This window comes from Lagopus muta, chromosome 18 (genome assembly GCF_023343835.1).
Source record: "Lagopus muta isolate bLagMut1 chromosome 18, bLagMut1 primary, whole genome shotgun sequence".
NCBI lineage: Eukaryota > Metazoa > Chordata > Aves > Galliformes > Phasianidae > Lagopus > Lagopus muta.
This window is the reverse complement of record NC_064450.1, coordinates 2,150,678-2,176,501: the sequence shown is the minus strand read 5'-3', so window position 1 is coordinate 2,176,501 and position 25,824 is coordinate 2,150,678. Positions and strand designations below refer to the sequence as shown.

The following is a 25,824-nucleotide window of genomic DNA, read 5'->3' as shown; positions in this document are numbered from 1 at the left end:
TCAGCATTTCCATCCTCTCCCATTTGAAACTGTTGCTGCTGACTGATTCTGCCTCAAAGTGCTTTGCAGGATTACAAACTGTGTTGCAGGCATGGGCATAAGAGCTGAGTTTGAGGAGGAGCCCCATTGCAGCTGAAAGGAGCACACGGCAAGGAGGATCCATCATTCAGGCAATACTTAACAGCAGGATTCTTTTAAGCACAGAATCTTCTTCCTTCAGAAATCTCAGGATGTGAGATGGGAGCGAGTTGGGCACCACGTGACATGGCTTTGCTGCTCCACGAGTTTTTAATGGAGAAACAAATTAAATATGTAGTGAGTGTGCTGTGCTGCCTCCGGCTGAGCTGCACAGCTGGGGCATCAATGTTTGATGCAGCTGCCTGCACCCAGACTCTGTCAGCCTGGTGCTGGGTGTCAGGTTGGGATGGGGGAGTCAGGGTGCCCATAGCAGGACCTGCTGGGTCCATGGTTGTGATGCAAGTTGTGTCATACTGGGCTAAATGCAGCAATAATCCCATATAACGAGGCCAATAAAACATCACTATCATGCTTTCACTACTTTTAGGGCACCTGCTCATATCAGCAGTGATATGCATCATAAGATGGTGGCAAATGGGACACTGAGCCCCAGTGCCCATGTGCATTGGAAGAGGGCTGCTGTAAGTTCTGGAGCCATTGGTTTTACTGCAGGGCCCTCAGGAGCCATCCACAGCCCAAATATTGACAGTGTCAACAAGGCAGCATCACAGCTTCTCAGCATCACGCCCTGCCTGCTCCTGGGGACATTTCTTTGGAGCAAAATTCAATGACAGCAAATCTCTGCCCACTGGAAGATAGGGAAGAAGCACATGGCCTCACCCCCAGGCCTATGTCACTGCGCACTCCTCCCCATTGCTGTGCCCCAAGGCCTGGGGTCTCACAGCCTGGACACACCGGGATATCCTCACCCCTCCTCTGCCCTGGCTGTTCCTCGCTGCTGTCCCCATGCCTGGCATTGGGCACCCTAGGGCTGCGGTGCCTTTAATTCCAAAGCCGTAGTAACACCACTGCAATAGCAATGCCCACATGCTGCCAACATCCAGCCACAGGGATCCCATGCCACGGGGATGTCGCCCCTGGAAGAGGCAGCCAAGGACACGGGATGGGGGTTGGTACCACTGCTGTGCACATGGCATTCAGCCCCATTACTGCCAGGGCTGCAAAAGACCTGTGCTGTGCACTTCTGCACCACGTCCCTGTGTACATCCACAGCCTTGCTCTGTGCACGCTGCACCGTGTACCACACACTCAGCACCTCTAAGCTGTGCACCTGCTCACCCTTACACCCTTTCAGCTGTGGACCTCTGTGCCCTATATTGTGCATCTCTGTCCTCATGAATCGTTGTGCATTTACAACACACCCCACTGCACAACGCAGCACGCAGCTCTGTAACCTGCAACTCTGCAGTTCTGTGCTGCGTGCCGCGCGCCCCGCACATCCGTACCCCACATCGCACCCGGCCGCTGTGCAGCTCCGCACCGCACACCGTGCACTTATGTACCTTTGCACTTCTGCACTGCGCCCCAAGTGCCGTGCGCCACTGTATCTGTGCACTGCGCATCTTACACCACGAAGTGCTCACCGCTTCGTCGCGCACCTCGGCAGCAGAGCGCTATACGCCGGCACGCACTTTTACCTCCCCGCCCCCTCGCACGGGATGCTCGCGCCGGCGGGGATTGAACCTCGGCAGCCGCCGTTGCCACGTGACACAGAGGGGACGCGGACACTTCCGGGCGGTAGAGGCACTTCCGGGCGGTAGCGGCACTTCCGGTTGGCTGTGATGGCTCCGGACCCCTGGTGAGGGCCGGCCGGGGCGGGGGCTGGGCTGGGTTAGGCTGTGGGGGGCTGGGAGCGGCCTCGGGATTTTGGGCCGAGGCTCCGCGTTCTGTCCGGTGGCGGTTCCGGGCCCCGCCGCGCTGACGCCGTTCCCCGTCCCGTCCCTTAGGCTCTCGCAGTACGACGCCGCCTGCCAGCTGGCCCAGGAGGTGGCCGAGCGGATCCAGGAGCGCAGCCGGCATCGGCGCAACGGGGAGAGCTCGGCCAAGGTACGGCGCGGGGCCCCGCTCGGCCTGGGGGCCCTTCTTTACGGCGCAGCTCTAATAGGACGCGAGATGGCCTCCGTGCTGCCAGCTGTCGTCACAGAGTCGCGTTTTGGAAATGCTTTCTTTGAAGCATTGAAGCGTTGCTTTGAGGAACGCTGTGTGGGCTTTGCGCAACGATCGGTGCTTCTGACGAGGGACTCGAATTTGGCACGAATTGAAAAGAGGCTTTGGGAGTGATCGGGGTGTTTTCTCCAGCTGCAGCGCCTGACGGTGGCGATTGAACTCTGCTTTCAAAAGGAAGGCGTTTCTGTGTTTAAGCTGCTGTGTTGGAGCAGTAGGAGGCTGGCAGTAAGAGTGCTGCTTAATTGTGCTGTGTTTATAGAGGACAAAGTTCTTTGGTTTGAGTTGTTGGGGTCTGCGATGTTCCAGGAAAACAACAACAAAAAAAAGCACACACGAGTTGTATTGGTGCTGCTTGAAGCCTTTCTGGTAGTGCAGCTCCTCCGGGTTCAGTGTTGTGGAAACATTATGCTTATTTCTTCACAACATCATTCCTTCCATGCCCGGTGTTTTCTGATTGCAGTTTCACTTAATCCATTAGCAGTTAAAGGTGAATATTTGGCCGTGTTTGGTTCAACTGCAAACAAGTGTCCCACAATGAAGAGTTGTTTTCATAACAGAAATGCATGTTGAGAAATTCACGGCTGAGCAGTGCTGCATTCCATGACAGCTGAGTGCTTCTGCAGCGTGAAAGTGTGTGCAGCATTTGCCTGGCAGGGAGAGCATGACCGAGCTCTTATTTTCATCCTGTTTTGCCATTAGCATGGCTAAAAAAAGCCCTGTTGATAATTGCAAAGTAAACTTTGAGCATAAGATTTGAAAAGGGGAAGAGAAACCTGCATGGAATGATTCCAAGGCAGCTCTTACGATCTGTGACCTCTGCTCAATTGAGCTGATCTTAAAACTTCCTTTTTTTCTTTCTTTTTTTTTTTTGTCTTTTTTTTTTCTTCTCTTAATGGAAGTGGAACCAGTCTGCCCAGAGAGGCTGTGATGCCCCGTCCATCCCTGGAGGTGTTCACTGGCAGGTTGGATGGGGCCCTGGGCAGCCTGGGCTGCTGTGAAATGTGGAGGTTGGTGGCCCTGCAGGCAGCAGGGGGTTGGAGCTTCATGATCCTTGAGGTCCCTTCCAACCCTGGCCATTCTGTGATTCTGTTTGTAGCACGATTTCTGGCCAGAGTAGCAGCAATCTATGTGCTGGATGGCATTCTTGGACACATATACCTTTGTTCCTTTGTTGTGCTCATTCTCAGACTACATATGAGTGCAGGAAATGAAGATGTGAAATGGAAAGATGTTTCATTACCATACTGCAGAGCTAAAGGGTATGCTGCACGCTGAATTTCCTGAAATCTCTCATGCCCCATTGTGGCTTTGGGAATGCTGCGTTAGTGACTGGCTATGTTTGAGTGGGGGTTTTGTAGCTGTCTGGTTGTGCGCTCTCAAACTGCACCAGTGTGACTGTGCATTTTGTCTCTGTTTGGAGGTGGTGGAGAGCAGATCCCAGCCAGCCCGAGCCACTGAGTGCTCTGATGGAGTCTGGGGCTTTTGGTCGAGCTGCTCTGTTGCTGTGCTGATGCCTTTCTCTGTAGGCATTGCCTAAGACAATGCTGGTTTAATTTGGGATGGAGTGGAGGACAAAGGAGGAGGGTTCCCAGAAATCTCAACTTGCTCAGAGCAGGGAAAAATGCAAACAGCTTAACTGCATTTCTAGTAGGAACAGATGCACCCGAGCCATGGGCAGGGAGATGGGCAGGTGTCACAGATGGTGCTGAGAGGTGGCACTGGGGGAAGCTGAATGCCTGTGGGATCCTCAAAGTCTGGAAGAACTCAGCAGAGGGAATGTCTGAACCTGTAGTCAGCTTCCCTCCCTCGTGGGAGCTGGGAAAGAAACCCAGTGGCAGCGGGAGCTGGCGCCTTTATTTGTGTTGGAGATCAGAGGAAAGGACTGGAAAATGAGCTGGAAAATATTAAAATGTGCTGAAATACTTTGCCCATATAAAGGAATCTGTTTAGAAAGACTTGAAAGAGAGCTCTCCATATTAAACAGCATCAATGCATTAGAACAGTGTTTGTGAAACTAGCTGTACTTATCTCGTGTTGTAAGCATGTAAAATGATTAACTGTGGTGTTCTCTTTGGGGCTTTGAGGTGGGCTGGTTCAGTATAGGATCCTTCCCACCCGTATAGCTGAAAGTAAATGCATTGTTACCTGCATGCAATAGCATTTAACGTGAAGCAAATACAGTTCAGACAAAGAATCTCTTTCTTTTCCTGCAGCTCAATGTGATCATCAGGTCATCACTGCAGAATCTCAAAGAGAAGATTGATCAGCTGAAGGACTCCCTGCTCCGGGCTGTGTCAACGCACCAGATGTATCTGCACAACAGCATCTCATTGCTCTTGCCCTGTTGTAGGAGAGGGTCTGAAAACGTGCTGTAATTGCAAGGAGGCTCTTTTTTTCTTGTTCAATTTTGGGAAGGTTTTTTTTTTGCTAGAATTTTGTCAGTTAATGGTGGGTAATATTTTTATTGCAGCTGTATTGTGGAAAGGATTGAGAGCCTGGGCACCTCTGGTGCAGTGGGCACAGGGCTGGCTCAGTTGCTCTGAATCATCACGTGCAGCTGCTGATGGCACAGCTCTCCCATGAGCCACGTTCACCCACCTAGCAGAAAACCCCCTCTGCTGTTATTTTCTCTTGGCTGTGATGTTGGCTGACTTTAGTCCTGGAGGGGTGAAGCCATGTTTGGGCTGTGGGCAGGGAAGTGCCAGCCCCAGTGTGCACAAGGAGCAAAGCATCTGCAAAACATTGTTGATATGCCTTAAAATATATCTTATGAATCCCAGGCTTCTTTTATAGGAGCGTTGCCCCATGGCCTGGCTTGGATTTGCTCTTCTTGTTGCATGGTGAGGTGTAGGGATTTGGAAGCACGTCCATGCCCCCAGAGGTGTGTCTGGTGGTTGAATGGATGGATGTTTAATTTCAAGCTTAGTGTAGAAGAAATCCTTTCACAGCGTGAGGCCTCTGAATGCTGAGCTGTGGCCCTGGGTAAAACTTTCACGTCAAGGGAGTGCTTCAGGGTGAATTAATGCTGCTGCTGTGGCAGATAACGTACAGAAACCAGCATGGCTATTGCACCATCTGTGCAGCAGTGCTTGGAAGACAGGTAGCAGTCCTTTGGAATGTCTCTGAGATGAATTAAAACAAGTGTGTCACCTGTCAGAACTGCAGAGCTTTGGGCATCTTCTGTTTCAGACTTGCTGAACAAATTGTTTTCCTTCCGTCCCAGTGGCTCTCAGGGTGTCCCATTGATGAACTGCAAATGGAAACAACTGCTTGAAGGAAACTGCTGGTGTTTTGCTGATGACTTAGTGGGGAGCTGCTCAGCTGGGTGGTGTATGAGGCTCAGCTCCTGGCAGATGAGATGTGCTGCACCCTGCTGAACCTCAGAGCTCTGCTCTTTTGGAGCCTGCCCAGGTTCAACCACAACAGGATAGGACAAACCTTTCCCTGAGCACACTGCTGTGTGCTGCCGGTGTTACAGAGCCCATCTGCTGCAGAGCACTTCTGAGTAGTAACTGACAGGAGAATTATGGTGCAGGTCGAATTTGTAATGCCTGTGCTAACTTGGCAGTAAAGAGCCTCTCAGTTTTGCTGATTGCATTCAGAGGATGAGCAGGAGGTCACTGCATGAATCTTAGTCTTGGAAATGTGTGATCGTTGGAGAAGTGTTCTGAAGGAAAGTAGGTGTCATGAGGGACGTGGCCCGTCCTTCTGTTAGGTGCTACAGCCTTTTCTTACAGCTCCAGTTGCTCTTGTTATTTTCTTGATCAGGATTTATTTTAAAAATGCATAGCAGGTTTGATTTTATACTCAACTTTTAAGGTTTTCCATGCTTTGAAATGTGCTCCTTAACCGAGTCGATTAGCACCCAGCTGGAGGGAGACAGGAGGCAGAACTTGGTGGATGACCTTCTCACACGACAGAAACAACTTCAGGCATCTTACAAGAACGAGGGCACAGAACCAGATGTGATCAGGTATGATGCTGCTGTCTTCATGAGCGGTGTGGCTTGTGCTTTGGGGTTGTCTGAAGTTGATGTTAAATGCATCCATGGAATTAATTTACCTGTATCTAAGTGTGCTTTGATTTGCTTAGAAATCATGTACTTGATTTTGATGAGAATGTCATTAATGTTTTCCAGAGCTGGGGGAACAAGGGAGTGGAGAGTTGCTTGGAGATGATAGCTGCCCGTGATTTGGCAGAGCCAGTCACAGAGCTGGCCTGATGGGTGCCACAGCCTGTGGGCTATGGTGAATTGTTGGAAGGAAAGCTGTCAGGATGGGGCTTAAACTTCTGAATATCAAAGAGCTTGTCTTTGAGTGGGAAGGGCAGTCTGAGTTATTTTCATACCTCATGTGAGCTCCATCGTGGCTGATAGTTGTCGTCCTTAATGTGTTCCTAGAAATAATCCATCCCTGGCCATCTCTGTCTGAGAAGAGTGAGATCTGGGCCTCTTGCCCAAGGTAACTGCTGGCATCCTGCACGTCAGCATAGGTGGGAGCCTTGCAGTGCTGTGTGTGCTACAACATGCCATTTTATGCACAGACTCGATATGTCCTTAGAGCTGTCCATAAGGCATCTTTTAAGGCAGGCTGCAGGCCTGTAAATGGGTATTTGCTGCCCACAGCTTTACTGCTGAGTCCTTGGGAGCTGCAGCCTGTGTATAAGAAGCTGCTTGCAGCTACTGTACATCTAAGAGCTTATGCACCTCACTGAAATACCGAGAAATGCTTGTTGAGCAGCATAGCAGGGGGATGCCTGTGGGGTTGTTACAGTTCCATATCCTTTCACGCTTCAATTAGCATCACCTGGCCTCCCTCCTCCTGTTCCTCTTTCTGTCCTGTGTTTTCAGTGCCATCCCACTGGTCAAGAGGTGTATCCTGGGTTCAGCCTGCAGCTGTTCTGTGTTCACCTCAGCTGTTCTCTGCCTCCCCATCGGCACAAACTGATTTTTCTTTGAGGCTCCTTTTTTTCTCTGAAATGTGTTTAATTTGCCAGCTGAATTACCTGCTGGTGGAAGAGGAGGAGAAAAGTGGTGGCAATTAATAATCCTGGTTCCTTAGCTGGTGGCTGGGCTAAGGGCAACCAAATGCAGTTGTCATTTCCTTCTTCCTTTGCAGGCTGCTGGATGCCGGACCTGCTATCTTGACGCAGTGTTAGGGCTCTGGTACATCAGAACTGTGGTGTGTGTCAGGGACAACTTCAGAAGCATCCTTCTGACTCGCTGCCTCATGTGCTTTGATCACTATTAGCCTCAAGCTGGCATTCATGGAAAAAAAATTAAATGCCTCTATTAAAACAAAAAAAGCCTGGCTTGCCATTGTGCTGACACCATGTGTGATGCCTTGTGTGCTGCTGTTTTGGCTAGATTTCAGCTCAGAGAGCTGCACTTACCTCCCTAAGTTTTCCTTTGTGAATTCAGGTCATGTCCTGTCCTTCAGGGCAGTGCAGGACAGAAGCAGAGCTGCAGTCTGCGTTTGCAGCACTTGCTGTATTCCCATCATCAATTAAACTAGTTGAGCATAGCCTGTAAATGGCAGCGCCGTTTCTGAGCATTACTTTTTACAACACGTACTTCTTAGGGAGCTGCTCCTGAAACACAGCTGTTTGGGCCCAGAGCCTTGGTTGCTTTTTAGCCCTGTCCTGAAAAAAGCAGAGATGCTATGATGCTGTTCTAGGGTAAAAATTGGGCTGCCAAGGTGAGTGCCGTGCCTGACTTAAACTGCAAGGAAGACGTTTCTCTAGCTGTGTGCACTCCGGAGCAGGCGTAGGAATTGCTCAATTTCCCTGATCTGTTATTTTGTTTCTCTTGCGTGTTGCTGTAGAAGAATGTGTAGGTGCACAGTCAGTAATGGGGTGCAGGGGCTGCCTTCCACACTGTGTTCTGCCCAGCTGAGATGTTACAGTTTGTCAGCTTTGCGTGGCTGACACCTGCTACAGGGGTGAAACTGTAGGCTTCAGCCTCATCCACTCCTGGTTCTGTGGCCTTGACTTCCCCTGCAGTGTGGTGCCAAGCTGCCTGGTACATCAGTGATAGCTTTAATGTCCAACGCTGAGTCAACTGGAGCCTTAAAATAGCAGCTAGGCACTGCTTTGTAGGGCCTGGTGATGCCAGGAAGCCGGGGCCTGCTCTGACCGGTATGTGAGTGAGTGTGGCTGCCTGAAAGCTGGCCTGGAGTGAGAGGAGCCCATCCGTGCTGTGGCAGAGGGCCAAGGCTGGACCTACAGCTGCCCTCGCAAGGGGTACTGAGGCTGACAGGAAGAAAGTATCAAAATCCCATGATAATTTCATGCTCCATTAGGAATGATCAGAGAAACCAGTAATTTCCAGCAGAAGATAACATCAGAGACAGTGCTTGTTTTCTTGTGTTGCAAGGCTTGAAGTTTAATAGTTCTCTTTAATGAAAAAGGGACAAAACCCTGCCAGCTCCTCGCTGGCTGGTGAACTCACACCCCTTCCATGCTCTCCCTTGCAGCTCTTGCTCTCCAAGGCACAGAGGTGCAGCCAGTGCCTGCTTCAACCTTCCTTACTTGGAACTGGCTGCATGCAGGGTGTGCAGAGGAGGTGGGTGCCTCCCTCACCAACCTGCTGTTCCTGGGGCCAGAAGACAGCGCTGCCTGGTGGGGTTAAGCTGCTGTTTATAGCACTGAGTTGCTCTGAAGCTGTTAGACTTGTGGAGCAACCTGCTGTGGGTTTAGTAGGTTGGAAAGGCCACTCTTCAGTGTGTCTGGAGTCTCAAAGTCAGCTTTACCCGCCGCATTAGAAAAATCAGCGCACGTTGTTTGATTAATTTCTAGCAGTGACACTTTTCTCTGCTTTTGTATTGGTTTTCTGTATCTAATCCACCTCTGATGTGACAGCACACATTTTCAGAAGTCTTTTTCTTTCCAGCAGTCATTCCTTTCATTAACCTTCTTGCACCACTGATCACATATTTATTGTCCCCACGGCCTGTAATTGTGAAGGTTTCGCTAGAATTAATCTTCGTTTATATTTGGTCACCATTCACTGAGTTTTACATCCTTTGAAAACTGCTGTAAAGCTATTTCTGATTGTGAAGTACAGTGGCCTTAATGCTCTTGGTATTTATCCTAACTGACAACTTGGGCCGGAACACAGGGCAGGACACTACATTACTTTGGTATAACATTAGTTTACCTTCCGGCGTTGTCGGCCTTAATTAAGATGCAACTGGAATTTTCCAGGGGAAAGATTATGCTGTTTACGTGACTCCGCCTGTTTAGGGTTACTTAAATGTTCTATAATTGGCAATTCCAGTATCTTCTCCCCTCCGTTTGCCTAGGAAAGACATCTGTGCAGGATGTTAAAAGGGAGACTTAAATGAAGCAGAAACTGCTGTATTGTTCCTCCCGTCTCCCCCAGCAGTCAGCGTGTAGGAGTGGGTGCAGCTCACCCTGCATCAGTGCACTGTGTGCACTTTGTGCTGAGTTATCCAGAAAACTTGAGATAGCTGTGAGACATGAAGCACCATGTGTGATTGCCACGTAGGGAACGTTCAGAAGGGCCTGGGTTCTTTTTTGTAATGTGTGTTAGTACTTTTTTTATTAAAATCCCTTTCTGACAAATGTATGGTACTGAGAACAGCAATAAGAATAATTTTTTGTTGTTTAATTGTCTCTAAAATTATACCAAGATCACTGATGGCCTCCCAAGCCGCGAGCCGTGCTCAGCACCGCAGTGGGTGCCGGCCTAGCGCCGCCTCTTGGGGGACGGGGGCAAATCCGGGGGGCAGCTGCTGGCCCTCCTCCTCGGGGGGCGTCGGGGCCCCCCAGGCTGGTGGTCCGTGCCCTGGGCGGAGGGGCCCGCTGCCACCGCCTGCCCCGGCTGCTCCTGCGGCTCCTGCGGGGACACGGGGGCGGCGGGTCGGGGCTCGGGCCCCCCGTGAGGGACGCCAGGGAGCCGCTCGGCGCCGGGGCTTGCAGGGCTGGTGGAGCGGCTCGGGCTGGGGGCAGGAGGCTCCTGCGGGGAGGTGGCGGGGCTGGGGGTGGCCGCGGGGCCGTCCTGCCCTCCTGTTTCATGGGCAGCCTGGTTGTCCTGCTGCCGGCGGAGCTCTGGGCCATACAGGGCCGTAACGGTGTCGATGAGCCCCGCCACGAACACACGACCTGTGTGGTCTTCCAGGTACGACTCCAAGTTCAGGCTCAGGGTGTCCTCGCTGAGCCCGAACAGGCACAGCAGGTGCATGATATCAGCCCGCGCCGCAGCCACTGTCCACCACTCCTCTCCGATGATGTCCTTGAGCTCCTGCTGGAGCCACCGGAGCAGCGGTTCGAGGTCCCCCGGATCTCCTTGGAAGAAGTCCGCCCAGGTCTCAGCTGGGAAGCTGTGCTCAGGAGCCTCGAGCTGCGGCTCTGCAGAGCCCTGCTCCTCCTCCTGCTCGTCCTCGGAGCGCCCTGCAGGCTGCGGGATGGCACACGCGAGGAAATCCTCCTCCGACTGCACCGCGTACCAGACGGCCTCGATGCTCTCCTTGCACACGACACAGGTGCGATGCCGCTTCGCCCAGCGCAGCGCACAGCCCAAGCAGAGCTGGTGCCGGCAGGGCGTCACGTAGGCCGCCTCGGCCCGGTTCCGCCCACAGACTTTTACCTAATGGCAGGTAGGCATCAGATGCCTGCCTGACTTTAGTCAATGAGCCATCAGGTATTTAATTGTTTTTGTGAATCTTGCTATTGTTTATGGAGGAGTAAATGCCCTTTGGGAAATTAGGATTAAAAATATGTTGTTCAGATGCCTTTAGGACTCCTTCCTGCTGTTGGAATTATTGTTTGCTGCAGCTGTGGTCTTCTGCCTTCAGATGTGACGAGTCTTAGTGTGCAGAGATCTATGAATCAGGCTTCTCGAAGAGATGGAAAAAGGAAGTTGTCCACCGAGAGCCCCATGCTTGTGTCCTAGCACCAACTGTAGGGCTCTGTGCTCAAGGGCAGGTCACATCTTCCTTCTCGGAGAGCATTTTCTAACGAGCTCACTGAGGTCAGGGCCGTGGTTCTGGGGAAGATGTATGCATTTGGATCTGTTAGGAACAGCAAACAGCAGTAAAGTAAGTCAAAGCCCACAGCTTTAGACACATGCCTCGGGTTGTGCCTGCATGCCTCTTATTAGTGCTTAATGTTTGTTAACCTGGAGAGAAGAGTGTCAAAAGGAGGTCAGTGACTGAAGCTGAGCTGCATGCTTTATGTTTAGCCTCGTAGGTTTGCTCAGACAACCTGAAGTTTCCTGCCCAAGGTTGTTTTATGCCAGCATCGTTACTGTGGGATTTTGGCATGAGCTGAGTCCTGACCAATTACAGTGATAATTCTCTCATTCCTGAGGAGTGCAGGTGGGCTGTGGATACTCAAATGTTACATCTCTCATATTTCTCCCATTTTGGGGCAAGAGACAGCTTTTATATGTTAAAACAATTCTTGTTTCATTTACTAGCACAGAGCTTCCCCAAATCCACCGCCCACCTCTGCGAGCAATTAAACCGTAAGTGAGAGAATGCCCTGGTTTTGGCCATCGCCACAGAGGTTGACCTGTGGAGCTAAGCTGAGGTGCTGTGAGCACTTCAAAGGACCTACTGTATAACCGTATCGTTAAGGGGACATTCGAGTGCTCATGCAACTAATTGTCATATGACCCAGGTTTTGTTCCAAACGCAGTCTTGCTGATCGCTCTCCTAAAGCCGTAAGCCTCGATGTGTGGCCTTGGTCTCAAGTAAGCGTTGGGTGACTAATCTAAGTTACTGGGGAAGTTTTATGAGAATTATCAGGGAAACAATGCCTTCAGAAAGATAAGCCCTCCCTTGTTAGGCAAGGACAGAGCTCCCCGATTTTAAACCCCATCATCTTTTATACTTGGGCACATCGCTAAGCCTCGTAATTAGTTAAATCTGCTCCCATAATCAAAAGCTATCCACACACTCCACTGCTCTGTGATGGTTTGAAAGATTTACGTGATTAACTTGGCGGAGGCCGTGGGTGGCTAATTGGATAAGCTTTAATCTTCACACCGCCAAAGCGAAACGTGGTAAGATCAGAGGAAGGAGGAAGTCGGGCTGTGCTGTGTGGGAAGGCAGTTACCAAACATGTCAAAAAGATTATTGTAACGAGGGGACCTGTTGTCATGACCCAGCCTACAAGAATAGGGCAGATTATCAGGGGAGAGGGGGAACAGTGCAAATTATGTTACATTTGCTTGCCTTGGCTTTTTTAGCAGGCAGAAATAGTGGTGTTCTTCCTGGCAAGCAAGGAGCTTTATGTTCCTTTTGCTTTATACAAGTAGTTTGGTCAGGTGTTGTTAAGCACTGGGTTTTGAGTGCTTGCTAATTGAGCTGCTGTAATGATCTTTGTCTTGAGGTGCGTTGTGCTCCTGGTACGCTGTGAGCTTGGTGTGAGCCTGGGGAATACAAGAGGGGATCTCAACCTCCCAAGCAATAAAGAAGTCTTGTTAATGTGTAAAACAGCATTGCAGGGCTTTATTTAATTAAAGCAGATCCACCAGCTTGATGAATACACGGAGATTTTCATGGAGGTGCAAAGAGCTGAACTGTAGAACTGCCCCATCTGCTTCATAGAACGTGCAGTGCTCTGTGCAAGATGCGTCTGATTCAGGGCAGCCCGAAGTTCATGTGGTGGAGAGGAATCCTTCCCAGCACTGCTGGTTCATTGCATGGCCAGGAGATGTCTCCAGCACACCGCAGCTCCTCACCAATCTCAAGTTCAGCCCTTTGCTTCAGTACCTTTGCTCTAAACCCTCGGTTGTCCTGTTGTAGAACTGCTTGCATTGATTCAATTGCATCATTACCTGAAATATTGGGCTTATGTTAGTGCTGAAGAGCATTTCAGGTTTTGTTGGAGTGGAGGGACCTGGAGTCAATTAGAAAATAGGCCTTGGCTTAATAAAACATTGTAGGGAGTTTTTGAGAGGTACCAAAAATGCTCCTGGTTCTCATTTTATTTGTGAAAGTTGTTTGGAGAAAAAGAGGACAAAGATAAAACGGGGATAAAAGATAGAGCTGAAGAAGGCAAGTGGAAATGAGAAACTCCTGCAGCCGAGCTGCAGTTGAAGACCCATCTCCTCAGTGTCTCTGATCCCAGGGCAGATTTGCAGCTTGGGGCCTGAATGTCCTGCAGGCTGTCACGTCATATTTATACCAGAAACCAATGAAGAGCTGAAGGGAGGAAACCAGAAATCTGGTATTGAGATAAGATACTGCAGTGGCATTTCACTTTATAACTGGAATTTATGTTCGCTGGACATTGCAAACTTGCTGCCTGTTGTAAACTGTGCAGTGTCTGCTGTGTGAGCAGCCTCAGGTCATAATTTCTGTCAAAGGAAACCTGTAACTTGATGGCTCTTTCTTGCAAAATGTGTGTCTGGCTGCTTCCACAAACAAGGCATGCAGGAGTGGGGCTGTGTGTTTTGTGTCTCGATCACAGAGCAATGCCATGTGTATGTATTTACACAAACCTTTCTTTTTCTTTGTAACAGGTCTGAATGCTGAATATAGCATCAAAAGTATGGTGTTTGTTTCATGGGTAGCTTAACTGTTCAGTGTGAAGTAATCTTCTCCCCACTTCTCTGCTTTTAGGCAGTGGGATGCAAAATGTTACTGGGGAAAATTGGAATCTTTCTGGCTCATTTCTTCAACGTTTGCAGAGAACTGTGTGGAACGTGACAAATAAAGACAGGTCCATCTCTGCCAGCCAACCTTGCATGCACAAATTAGAGTGAATTTGATGTCTAAAACTTGAAACTTGTTTCCTGAACTTATTTTCAGATCTAGCCTAATGGCAGGAGGTGTCAAACGAGGAGTGACCAACCCGTGGCTCCTGGAGGAGTCTGAGGAAACCAGGGGGCTTGGCTTCGATGACATCAGGCAGCAGCAGCGGAGGATCATAGAAGGTAGAAGAGTCTGTCAGTGTGCTATAGGCATGAGTCCTCATGAGAAAGTCAGTGCAATAGCCTGTGCTGAAGCCCTGTTAGCTGGGGCTGTCAGTCCAAGTAGCTGGCGGTGACTTCTGTCTGAGCAGGAGCAGTGTTGTGCTTGCAGTATTCCTTGCTGGGAACATCTTCTCAAAGCAGCTTTTCCAAATAATCTCCACGCTGATTGAAACAAGTAATTTTTCCCGTGGCAGGGGAGGAGAAACTGCTGAAAGTTAGCATACCTTATTTGTGACCAGGTAACCTTGTGGGGCTTCCTCATGGTCAGGTGCAAGTAATTCAGGGATTGCCTTTTGCCCACGTTTTATTGAAGCTGAGTGTGTCACAAAGTAGAAGAGCTGTGTGTGTTTGGTGCTTGCTGAGGGTGTGCAGGGCCTGCATGTAGCAGAGACAACGTGCCTTTCTAGAGGAGTGCCTGCAGAGCTGGTGTCCCCTCCTTGCAGGCTGCCTTCCATGCGCTCCGTGTCCTCTTGCAGCTTTAAAAATCTTTTTGAATTCTTTGGTGCTTGCATCACCTGTTTGCCTTGTATTCATGTTCAAAGTTTCTTGGAAAATGTAAAAAGGCTAATCAGGGATCTGTGTGTGCGCCAGGAATCTCCTGCATTTATGATTGAGGAACAGCTGGAGGTTGAATTCTTGAGTTTTTTTGGGACCATCAGCTCGTGTCCCAGCCAGAGCAGACAAATTAATTACCCATCATTCACATTGTTTTAGGAGTACTGTTGCCATAAGGATTCATTTTCCTGTTGTGTTGATGTCCTTTTCTGAGTTTGTTTTAACTCTTCAGGCGCAGACTAGATCTTTCTCTTTGCTTCTGCATCTCTTACTGCACACAATGTGGCACACTGGCAATTTGCCTCATGTAACTTGATGTATTTTTTGGTGCAGAGCAAGACGCCGGCCTTGATGCTCTTTCTTCAATCATATCCCGGCAAAAGCAAATGGGACAGGAAATTGGGAATGAGCTGGACGAGCAGAACGGTAAGAGCAAGATCCACAGGGGCCCATCTCACTCGTTTTTGTGTAAGATTGTGTCTGATTTCCTTTAGTCTTCGTATGTTCCCTTTGCCCCACAGACAACAAGCCAGCACTGCAAAGGTTTGTACAGCGGCTCTGACAGATTCTGTCTGCTCACGAGCTCACTGTTGTGTTTTGTCTTACTGCATAACCCGGGTGTGTGTGAAATGTGTAACACTTGGGATGTTTTCATGAAGGCTGCCTTTGAAAGAAAAGATGGGAAATTGTATGTAGTACAAAACCATTTTGTACTTGGATCTTCTGCACTTCTCAGCGGTTCTGTTCTAATGACCCTTCTTTTAATGGTAATCTTTTATTTGTTGCTGGATTTCATTTGAACATTCCTCCTTTGCTTCTTTAGTTATTAACTAAATGGAAAACCTTGAGCCAGCAATTAAACTAGAAGCGTATTGTTTGCTACAAACGTTTGGGATTTTGAAGGTTTCATGAGTTGAATGTAGGATCAAATTAAGTGCAATATTGAAATAGAAGAGCGCTTTTTTTTCTTTAAACTGAGCCAGTATCCAAATGGTGGAATTGCTCTCCTGATAAATATGCTTTGTTACGGCCTGAATTGCCTGCCTGACATCAGCTGTCCCTAGGAGAGCAGATCCTCCAGTCTTTCTGACTTCTTCCTTTCTTACAATATGGTAATAGTTCAATTAGAGCCTTGGAGCCCTGCCAGTTGTCTCCCTTGCACAAAGACTTGAGCCATATGGTTTATCTTTGGGTTGTGTTGTACTTAACCACTGAGAAGGTAAACGTCCTTTTACTTGCTAATAAATGATATGCTGAAATCAACTTCTTCCTGGGCTGGTATTTTTCCCTTTATGCCTCTGCATGCTGCTCAGAGTGAGGGGTTCCATTCTAGGAACTGCACAGCGTAAATGCTGCTTGGGAGCTCTGTTCTGACTGGTAGGAGATGGGATGTCCTTCTCGTGCTTGCCGTGCATCCGTGCTCTGGAGGGATGAGGAACGACTAGAATGTGTCTTTGTTCATCTTCAGGTCGTTAGAAAATGGTTTGCACAGCTGGGAGAAACTGTGTGAGGTGCTGCTGTCGTGTTGTGATCCTCTGCATCAACTGAGTAAAGACACTTTCCATTAGAAATCTCGGTTTCATGAGTTTCTTCTATTAACAGTTGTTTAAAAAGTCACATTAATTGCTTTTTTTCCTCTAAATAGAAAACAGGTGGGACTCATGAGTGTGTTTACTAATTCTCTGTGAAACCCTGGTTTCTCATCAGGAAAATATAGAATCTGTGTTCCATTTCCCTCTCTTGGGGGCCAGAGGTTCCCCAAATCCTTATGTTTCTGGGACTGCAGGTTTTGTGTGTTGTGCTGTTGCAGCACTGCGTGACCATACTGATCTTTTTGTAGCAACAAAGCCTTGAAACATCTCTGAAACTGGGAATGTGTTTGGCCCTCCTTCTTACAAATAGTGCAAATAATGCCAGTTTTGTTTGACGTTCTTCTCTTGCAGATATTTACAAAGCCTGGAGCAAAACTCGTAATGTTTCCCTAGGAGCTCTTTGTGAGCGACAGGCAACTTTTTCTCAAAAGAGGAGCTTTCCCAAGTGAGGATTGCTGTGGCTGAAGGCTGCTGGGGGCACAGCAGAGCTGCCTGTGCTTCTCACTGCCCTGAGATGAAAAGGATGAGACCTGCTGGCCTCGCAGGCACTGTCCGTATGTCAGCAGCACAGGAGAAGGCAGCAGTCCCACTTGTGCAGAGGGAGGCACCGCACTGCTGAGCTTTGACTTGTTGGACTTCCAGGTTTTCTCTGACTTCACACAGTTATTATTCATCTTATTTTTCCCTTCTGTGTGGACGCAGGGGATATGGTGGTGTGCTTCATGCTGGAAAAGCTGAAATCCCTCGCAGTACTTTCCAGTGGGCTACTTTCCCTCTACCCACCTTATTTTATGCCCTGTGCTTAATTGTCTGCAGGCTTCTCTGCGGCACGTTGCCAACATCGTGTTGCTATTACAGTGTCAGGCTGACAAGCGTAACTGCCCTGTAATTTCCCCTTGCTCAGTCTCTTTCCTTCTTAGTGGTGAGTGATAATGGCATCGTCTGTCTGGGGGAAGGCAGTGGAAGTTCATCTTCATTAAGCACTGCATCAGTACTTCTTTTTATTCGAGTCAAGTTTCCCAGCAGCAGCCTGACAGCTCTCACCTGCTTTGGCCATTGCCACCTCCTGCAAGCGCTCGGTGCCTTGCTCTGCCTTCGGAGCTCGAGCTTCTGGTAAAGCACGGCTGGCTTCAGAAGTAGCTGTCGATGCCTTGCAGTTAGTGCAACCATTCAGAGAGCTGGGTTAGTGCATTTATTTCCCAGGCAGCGGCTCTTTTCCTTCCTTGTTCCGCTGCTATCTGTGACCTCCCATCGTCGGGCACTTCCCCCGTGTGCCAGTGGGTGTTGCTGTACAGCTGCGGATGCTCTGAGCACAGCCAGCATTGGAGGCGCCCGGATTCATTATGCAAAGTTTACTTCTCGAGTCGAGTCACTACGTGTAAATTCTTTTGTGTTTGTTAAATGACTGCAAAATGATGAAATGCCTCTGCGAGGGGGGCGGGTGCCCGGTGCTGTCTGCTTTCCCCTCGCTGGTGGGCTGGCAAGCGTGGCACAGGGCTGTGCCACAGTGTGAAAGAGAGGCATGGGGTGGCTGCACTGCGCCATGGGCTCTGGGAAGAGCTGGGCCTCCTCAGGCCCACCAGGGGCTTCCAGGTTTTAATTAGAGACTAATGTCCTTCTGTACTCAGATTTTCCCCAGAGCTCCATCCTGGAGGTTTTATGGCCCTGAGCTGAGCTGTGGGTCCATCCCGACGTCCTGAGCACAGCGTGGTGCACCAATGAGAAGCAGGGTACGGGGAGACATTGTGTTTTTCCAGCCTTGGGAGCCTGCTAGCAACGGGAGAGATGGGGGGGATTAGCAAAAGAATTTTCCCATTGTTAATTCCAATGTTGGCCCCAGAAAACTTTCTGTATTCTTTTCATCTGTTACATGAAAAAAAAAAAAAAAAAAAAGCAGGAAAATAGTGCAAATGTCCTCTGGCCCTGCTGATGAGGCAATCTAATCTAGTGCAATAATTCGGGAAGAATGCTTTCAGAAATTCTGAGTGCTGTTTGTTTTACCCTTATAGAGATGTTGCCTTTCACTGTGGCACGCTCACATGAGGACATAACTGCTCTCAGCGACGGAGCCTGCAAAATTCATAGCGCTCAGCATTTTTACCATGCTTCTTCCCATTTGGTGCAGGCCATTGAGGATGGATCCTTCTGCTTCCTGCCCACTGAAAATTCGTCAGAACATAAATACGTTCATAAATGATGAGCTGCAAAGGAAAGGCCATCGTTGGTCCTTTTACTGGTCCAGGGGTTGCTGGATGCAGAGCAAATATGCAGTGAAGATAGCTCTTTTTTGAGTAAACTCTCTGTCAGAGTGATGTTTTACAACATGGTTATGTAACATATTTACTTTCTCATCAGCCAAATTGCAAAAACCAACCCCACATTCAAGCACACATTGTCTCTTTGATAGTTTGCAGCTCACCTGTGGTGTGCTGGCTAGGACAGGGGCTCAGCTTGGCCCTTCCCTCAGTGCCAGCCCAGGAATCCCAGTGACTTTCTGGCACATGGAGTTGGTGAGCTGGGCACACTGCAGCCAGCACACCTGGAGGCTGCTTTGTGTACACATAGAGAAGTGTTCTTGTGCAGTCACAGGAAGTAGCTGAAACACCTTGTGCAGCTGGGACTCAGTGCACGTCTCCAGGATGGTGTTCAAGTCCATCCCTTCTGGTGCAGCCTGGTTGGTATGCAGGCAGTAACAGGCTTCTCCTAAAGATTCTTTTACATGGCTATTGTATAGCCAGCATCAAAAAGGAGCCCTGAAATACGACATAGTTTCACATTTCTGTTTATTAGGTACATTTTGCTATAATACAAACTAATTAGTATTGTGTATAGAATATGTATGAGTTATGAGGCTAAAACCAATGAGGCTGTGGATATATTACCTCATTGTTAGGATTAGCTTGTAAATAAGAAAAGGTGGAAGATTGAATGTGAAAGAACGTTCATCTTGTCCGGAGCACAGTGCTCCTGCCCCAGCTGAGATGGGCTGGTGTGGGTTTGAAGGTCTGCAGCATTCCTTGAGAAACGCTGAGCACCGGCAGGTCCCAGGTTCTTTAAACACCTCCAAAAAGAAGCATCTGTTCTTAATATTTAGATTTTAAATAACCATCCGTAGCTTGACTGACCTCATGCTATGCAGATAGATTTTTATTTTGCTTCCTGAGCTTATTGTGTGGAGTAGAAATGACTTCAGTTTTATTGGTGAAATGTTCTGTCTTTATTGCGCGCTGCTTAGTAGGAGTTAACCCTTCTTAGGGGAAAAATTAACACCCGTGTTAAATGTTGTTTTTTGTCATCAGTGATCTAAACTGGGGAATACTCAGTCTCAGTGTGAACACTCAGAAGTCAGGGAATGCCAAAAGTGAGCTTCGATGGCACTCCTTGCATGTATTTCTAGGCTTAAAGCAGTCACACAGTGTTTTCTGCAGGCCGTGCCTTATTGTGTGCAGGACTTGATCTCGTCTGGGTTTGGATTGGATTGGCAGTAACTGTATGTAGAGGCAAAGTTACTTCTAAAGTGTCTTTTTATGGCTTCTTCCTGGGAGCCCTGTGATGCTGCTTAAGTCTCCTTGACCATGCTTTTTCCAAAGCACTTCCCTTCTGTGCTTCCAGGTGTTGTAGGGTTTGTCTGCTGAGCTTTGGGCATTGGAGCTGAACAGAAAGTGCTGTGAGCGCTGCTGGGAAGGAGAAGGCTTGGCGTGTTGCCTCTTTCCAGAGAGGTTCAAAACCTCATTTACTGAGCACCCCGAATAAACCGTAATGATTCATTTTCTTATTTTTCCTTCTGAGCTGGGGTCGGTAGTGTTTCATCTCCTGAGGGAGCTGTCAGAATCAGAACACACTTGTTTTTACCATCAGGAGGGCCATGGCTGGAGGAGGAAGATGCAGAGCTGGAGCAGTGCGTGGCCTGCTGGGTGAGGAGGGTAAAACAAAATATTCCGTATCTGTCGAGGAAGTGAGCCCTGCCCTGCTGACTGCTGGAGGATGTATGTAATGAGAACTAGCGGTACGTTGAGTTTATATTGGATCGAAAACGCGTGTCCACACAAAACAGCATTATTTGTAGCATTTCCCAACCTTTTTAAGTACGTCGCTTTGCTGCTTCAGTGTTTCCAGTGTTTGTGTATACGTCAAATTTCCTGGTATCTTTAAAAAGAAAACTGGAAAAAAACAAAAACCAAACACAAACCAAACCTGGAAAGTGCAGAATGGATCCAGCGCCCAGCGCGGGTCAGCGGCCAGATGAGAACACCTCCGCAGGGCCCTCTGCAGCTCGGGCTGACGGCGCAATTTTGCCGGTGTTGGCTGATGGGGAGCAGCGTGTGAGAGGTGTGAGATGTGCTGCCTGTGGGCTCCGCGGACAGTTGCTGACAGCAGCAGTAAGAATGAGGCGTAAGCATCTGCGTTCCCTTTTGGGCTCTGCTGGGTGGGTTGATGGCGGTCCGACTGCTGGAGCTCTGTGGTGAGCAGTGGTGAGGTGTGAGAGCTGCTGTGGCTCTCTGCAAAGTCCTCGTTAAGAATCCGTTGTGTCAAATGAGTTTGAATTCGTTCTATAAAGGAGCTTTGTGAGTAGGGGAAAACAACTCGGTGCCATCTTGATGTAAGAATGGTTTTGATTCTGTTTCACAAGACGTTCTTGTGAAACCCGTGGCTGCATGGGTTCAAGTGAGTCATCTCCAATATATATGAAGTTGATCGGATAGTTACAATCAGAAATTAAGGACTGCTGATTCATAATTAGATTACAAGGCTGAACTGAGTTGGGCTGCTTTGGTCTTTCTAGTTCTCCTCAGCATTTTTGCTGAAAACACGGAGGATGAAGTGCATGGTGTGCTTACCCAACTCCTGTGTGACATAAGAGACGAGGAAGGCTGCAGTAACGCTAGGATTCCTCCCAGTGATCTTGACAAATGAGAGTGAAATTCAGCCTGGCTACAAGCAAAGGGTCACACTGGTGTGAGGATTAAGCTGATTCAAGATGAGCAACTAACCCTTAGGAGAAGGGCTTGGGGAGCACAGTCTGTAGGTCACAACTTAAACAGGCTGAACGGTGTAATGCTGTGAAAGGCTCTGACAAACCACTGTTGTTCAGCCAGTCCTTTATTAAGCTTGGTGTGGAGAAGGGACAGCAGCTTGGCTAGCAGCTCATCAAGGTATGGGGAGCAGGTGGGGCAGCCGGGGGTAGGCAAGGTGTGCCTTAAAGCACACAGGAGTGACCACCAGGAGTGCTGGGATGGCATGGCTGGAAAAAGAGCATGCTGAGAACAGGAATGGAGGGTTTGTGCAGAAGGAAATGAGCTGCTGGGGAGGGAGGGCTGGGCAGAAGCAGTGGGGTGAGTTGTGGGCAGAAGGAGCAGGGGTGAGGTGTTATTTCTGTTGGTTGCACTGCTGGGGTGTGTTGGAGCAGGAGGTGGACTGGTCACCTTGTTACTGCCTTCTCTAGCTTTTTCTTTCTTTTCTGCAGCTTGGCTTCCTTCAAACTTCTCATTCTCCTGCTTTTATTGAGCTGATCTTTAATCTCCCCTCCTGAATGTCTTAATCCTCGCTTCTGAAACCACCCTGTCTGCGTCCTTTTCTGTCTCCCTCTAACTTGTGTTAATGGGAAGGCATTGGGGGACTGCAGCTCCTGAGGCCACTGGAGAGCCGTAACGGGGGAAAAGAGCATTGTTCTGAAATGGCTGAGATGTTTTGGCTGAAACTTTAATATATTCTTTTTTATGAAATTCATCTGGAAGTGAGCATCCAAGCTTGGAATCTTCAGCCCGAGTCCTTAACGTTTTTCATCATTTTAAACAACTGAAAATAGGGCCCTCTCTGGGGAGGCAACAAACGGCCTCAACAGCATTCGTGCGGCTGAGGCAGCGCGTGCTTTGTACGCTCTCTGTGTACACGTGATAATGGGAGATGCTCCTTTTTCTCTCAGTATCTTTTATAGCTTTCTGCGGCGCTCGCAGAACCAGATAAAGCAGCACAGCACAACCTGGATGGGGATGAAAGGAAGCTCGATGCTGACACACACACCGTGAGCCTGTCTGGCCTCTTGGCACGCACCGCCTTTTTCCTTGAATAGTTCAAGCCGTAAAATAACTGCTCAACATTTGTCTTCTCAATTATGTGGATTTTTCCACAGTTAGTCAGCCCCTACCTCACCCATACGCCGTGTGGGGGGAGGCTGCCTTCCTTCAGCTGTCCTCATGGCCATTGGAGTGTTGGGAAAGTGCTGCGGGGGAAAATGAGTGCCGAACTCTTGTGAAACCTCGCCGCATTTCTTGATAAGAATTATGATCTTAACCGTCTCAATTGCAAAGTCTTGTCATTAATTTTGGAGCAGGGCTTAAGGAGAGCTCTAATAGGGATGTAAACCTCAGCTCGTAGCAGAAGAGTTCTTTTCCCCCGTCTGCTCCTCCAGTCGTTTGATTTAAGCTGTTTGAAAAGAAAACAAAACCTCACTGTAATTGTAGATATTTCAACGCTCTGATGATTTTTTTTTCCATGTTAATTTAGCTTTTCCTCTGTTCAGAATCTCAAATTGAGACCGCAGAGGTCTCCTAGCCTGGTTTTCCTAGCCTGCTTTCTGCTCTGTTGCTGCCATTCATCATGTAGAGGCACAGCCCCAGCCCGTATCCATCGCAGCTCCTGCAGGTGAAATGCTGTACCTGCAGTGGGCAGCAGAAGGTGTAACTCCTGCCTGCACACTCTCTGAAGGAGAGAAAGGCAAGAAGGGAGCTGCCTGCTGCAGAGTGCCTGTGGTGGGAGATCTAGGGGGCTGTCGTGGAAGTTTATAATTCTGCTTATTTTACCCATGTAGATTTGTTGTTACCTATCTGGCCCATTTCCTTGGGTGCTGTCCCTCTTGTTTTTGACTGAATCAAGGAAGGATTTAATTGCATGATAGGTACTGGGTCCCAGGCTTTCTCTGGCCTGTTCTCCAGGAGCTTGTGGTTACAGTGAGTAGGATCTGTCTGGAGCATATTTTGCATCAGCATTTTCAATGGTAGATGGCCGTGTCTGGGCAATATTTTAGTCCTGAACCATTTAGCACCACTTCTTTAAAAACAGACATCATTTTGAGCCAGTTCTTCATTGTGGCAGTGAAAGGCAGCGTGAGAGTTTGTACTTGGAAAGACTTTGACGTTACTGCTTCCTTCGCCCCTTTCCTTTAGAAGGGGTCTGTGGGGAAGCAGTGATGATCCCTCGGTCCTGCGGTGCTGGGTAACTCGTGTGCCTCAGTGCTGCTGAGGGGAACGCAGTGCTGGGCTTCAGAGGGAGTCGTGCTTGGGAGGAACCGTATGCTCTTGCATCACGGTGATTTGGTGAGTGGGCTGCTGGATGCTAAATGGCCTCGTAATAGATTTCCCAGAAAACTTTTAGGGTCAAAGTCTGAATGGTTACAACACGGGAGAGAGCAAGAAAACCACGTTTTTGGGCACGTTGTCCTGCTGGAATCCGAAGAGTGCTTTGAAGTTAATTTACTCACCACTGAGTCAGTTTGTGAGTTCTCTCTTTCAGATTGTCCTGCGTTTCTCATTATCTCAAACAGATTCTAGCTCACTCCTGCCTGAACGGAGGACTTCCCTCGCTGTTTCCCTCTGTTCTCCTGGATACAAAACAGAACATACTCCATCTCCAAAGCTTATGCTGGCTGCTTGGCTGAGCTTGCCCCCATTCCTCGCTGGCCAAGGAGCCTCAGGTTTGCTGGTCTGCCTTATGATACGTATGGAATCACTTTGGTGGTGAGCACCTCGCAGAAGCAGAGAATGAAGTGGAACATCTTGTGATGCTCTGAGCACTGTGAGGGGCAGGCAGCAGGCTGGGGCTGGTTGCTGTGCTGCCTGTGTGCGTGCAGACGGAGCTCTATTGTGCTGTGTTTGAATAGGAAGTGGGGCTTTCTGGCTTGGTTAAATACTACTTTGATATTTGTAAAGTCTGCTGCTAGGTGCAGCCTGCAAGTGGCAGTTGGTGATGCTCGAGCATTGAAATCAGCCCCACAGCTGTCTGCTTGTACAATGGGCATAACACAGCCACTGCAATGGGGTGACAGCAGAACTGAGCGCGGCGAACAATTGCTTGCTCAGAACTGTGTTTCAGTCAAACATAATTAAAGTTGATGTGACATAAACGTGGCACGGGATGCTTTTAAGCTGATGAAGTTAATATCTGAAAGCATCTTGAGATCGCTTAAAAACAGATAAAATAATTGTACTGTAATTATTATTGTGAATAATAAGATGACTTCCTTGCAAGCTTGAGTTTGAGGTGGAATAAGTCATATTAGCATAACCTTTGTGAATTCCTGATGTGTTGAAATTTATCTTGGCCCTGTGCGGCCCAACCCAAATAAGATCAGTGCTGTAAACGTCGTGCTGTTGGGGCCACATACTGGAGAGGCATTTGGCCTTGCTGGCCAAGGATGTGCCTGCTGCCCTGCTAAGGTGCTGCTGGGGCTGGGCTGGAGGGAATCCATCAGGAGCCAGTGTGATTCTCACTGTGCTGCTCAGGGGGCCTGGAGGTGCAAGCAGACAAGGCTCCCCCAACACAGCTATGGCCAGCACTGTAGCATGAGGGAGTAAATCCATACTTCAAAACAGATACCATAATATGAACCGGCTGGCATCGAAGTGGGGGGCATTATCAGCTGTGTCTTTTGGCTGCATAAGTTGCATTGTTTTGAAATAACTCCAGTATTTGATCTCAACGTTTTGTTGGAGGTTTTCTCATGCAACCAAGTTTTGTTGAAAAATGCTGGTTTGAGTCCAGAGCCTTTAGTCGGAAACATCTGGGCCTGATGTTCGCCAAGTTTGGGAGGAGCTGGGGGTACCTGCCTGCAACAAGAGAGGGGTTTGGCCCTGGGCAGCCAGGTGCCGGGATCCGGCCCTGAAGCACCCCTCTGGGGGTCCGGCTTGGGACTGGGATCAGCAGGAATGCTGAGAGAAGGGTGATTCAAGCACTGCCCATGTTCTAAGGGTTGGGTTAGATCTATTTTGGGCAGAGCCCGTGTGGAAGTAAGATAACATTCGGTATAAACTCCCAGAATGTTTTTTCTGTCTTCCTTTGACCTCTGTGTTTACATTGCCACGCTGAAATGAGAGAGCAGTCACAGCAGACAGCCTCAGAGCCCAGCCTGGGTGCTGGGACTGGTGGAGGGCACACACCCCTGCTGTGCTGTGACAGCCCAGTGCTCCCCTTGGTAAGAACTGCAGAACAGCAGTGCTGAGGGGCTCAGCACAGTGCTCCAAGCAAGCTGTCACACAGAATCACAGAATCACCTGGGTTGGAAGGGACCCCAAGGATCATGTAGTTCCAACCCCCCTGCCTAGCAGGGCCACCAAACATACACATTCAGATCAGGTTGCCCAGGACCCCGTCCAACCTGGCCTTAAACACGTCCAAGGACGGGGCATCCACAACCTCCCTGGGCAACCCGTTCCAGGGCCTAACCACTCTCCTAGTAAAGAACTTCCCCCTAACATCTAACCTAAATCTTCCCTCCTTCAACTTGGATCCATTTCCCCTAGTCCTGCTGTTGTC

General features: G+C 49.0%; 1 protein-coding gene across 3 annotated transcripts in view; it reads left to right on the top strand.

Annotated features, from left to right (window-relative positions):
- The first annotated feature begins 1,704 nt into the window (after positions 1 to 1,704).
- STX8 (syntaxin 8) overlaps positions 1,705 to 25,824 on the top strand; it is a 78,636-nt gene continuing 54,516 nt past the window's right edge. For 2 of the 3 annotated variants that reach the window (XM_048965161.1, XM_048965162.1), the window contains exons 1-6: positions 1,705 to 1,837; positions 1,986 to 2,085; positions 4,419 to 4,513; positions 6,068 to 6,178; positions 13,986 to 14,110; positions 15,038 to 15,130. In XM_048965161.1, coding sequence (XP_048821118.1) covers positions 1,821 to 1,837; positions 1,986 to 2,085; positions 4,419 to 4,513; positions 6,068 to 6,178; positions 13,986 to 14,110; positions 15,038 to 15,130 — 541 coding nt within the window. In that variant the 5' untranslated portion in view covers positions 1,705 to 1,820. Of the gene's footprint in view, positions 1,838 to 1,985; positions 2,086 to 4,418; positions 4,514 to 6,067; positions 6,179 to 13,985; positions 14,111 to 15,037; positions 15,131 to 15,225; positions 16,272 to 25,824 lie in introns of those variants that run through there. The other variant, XM_048965163.1, reaches the window with a different exon arrangement.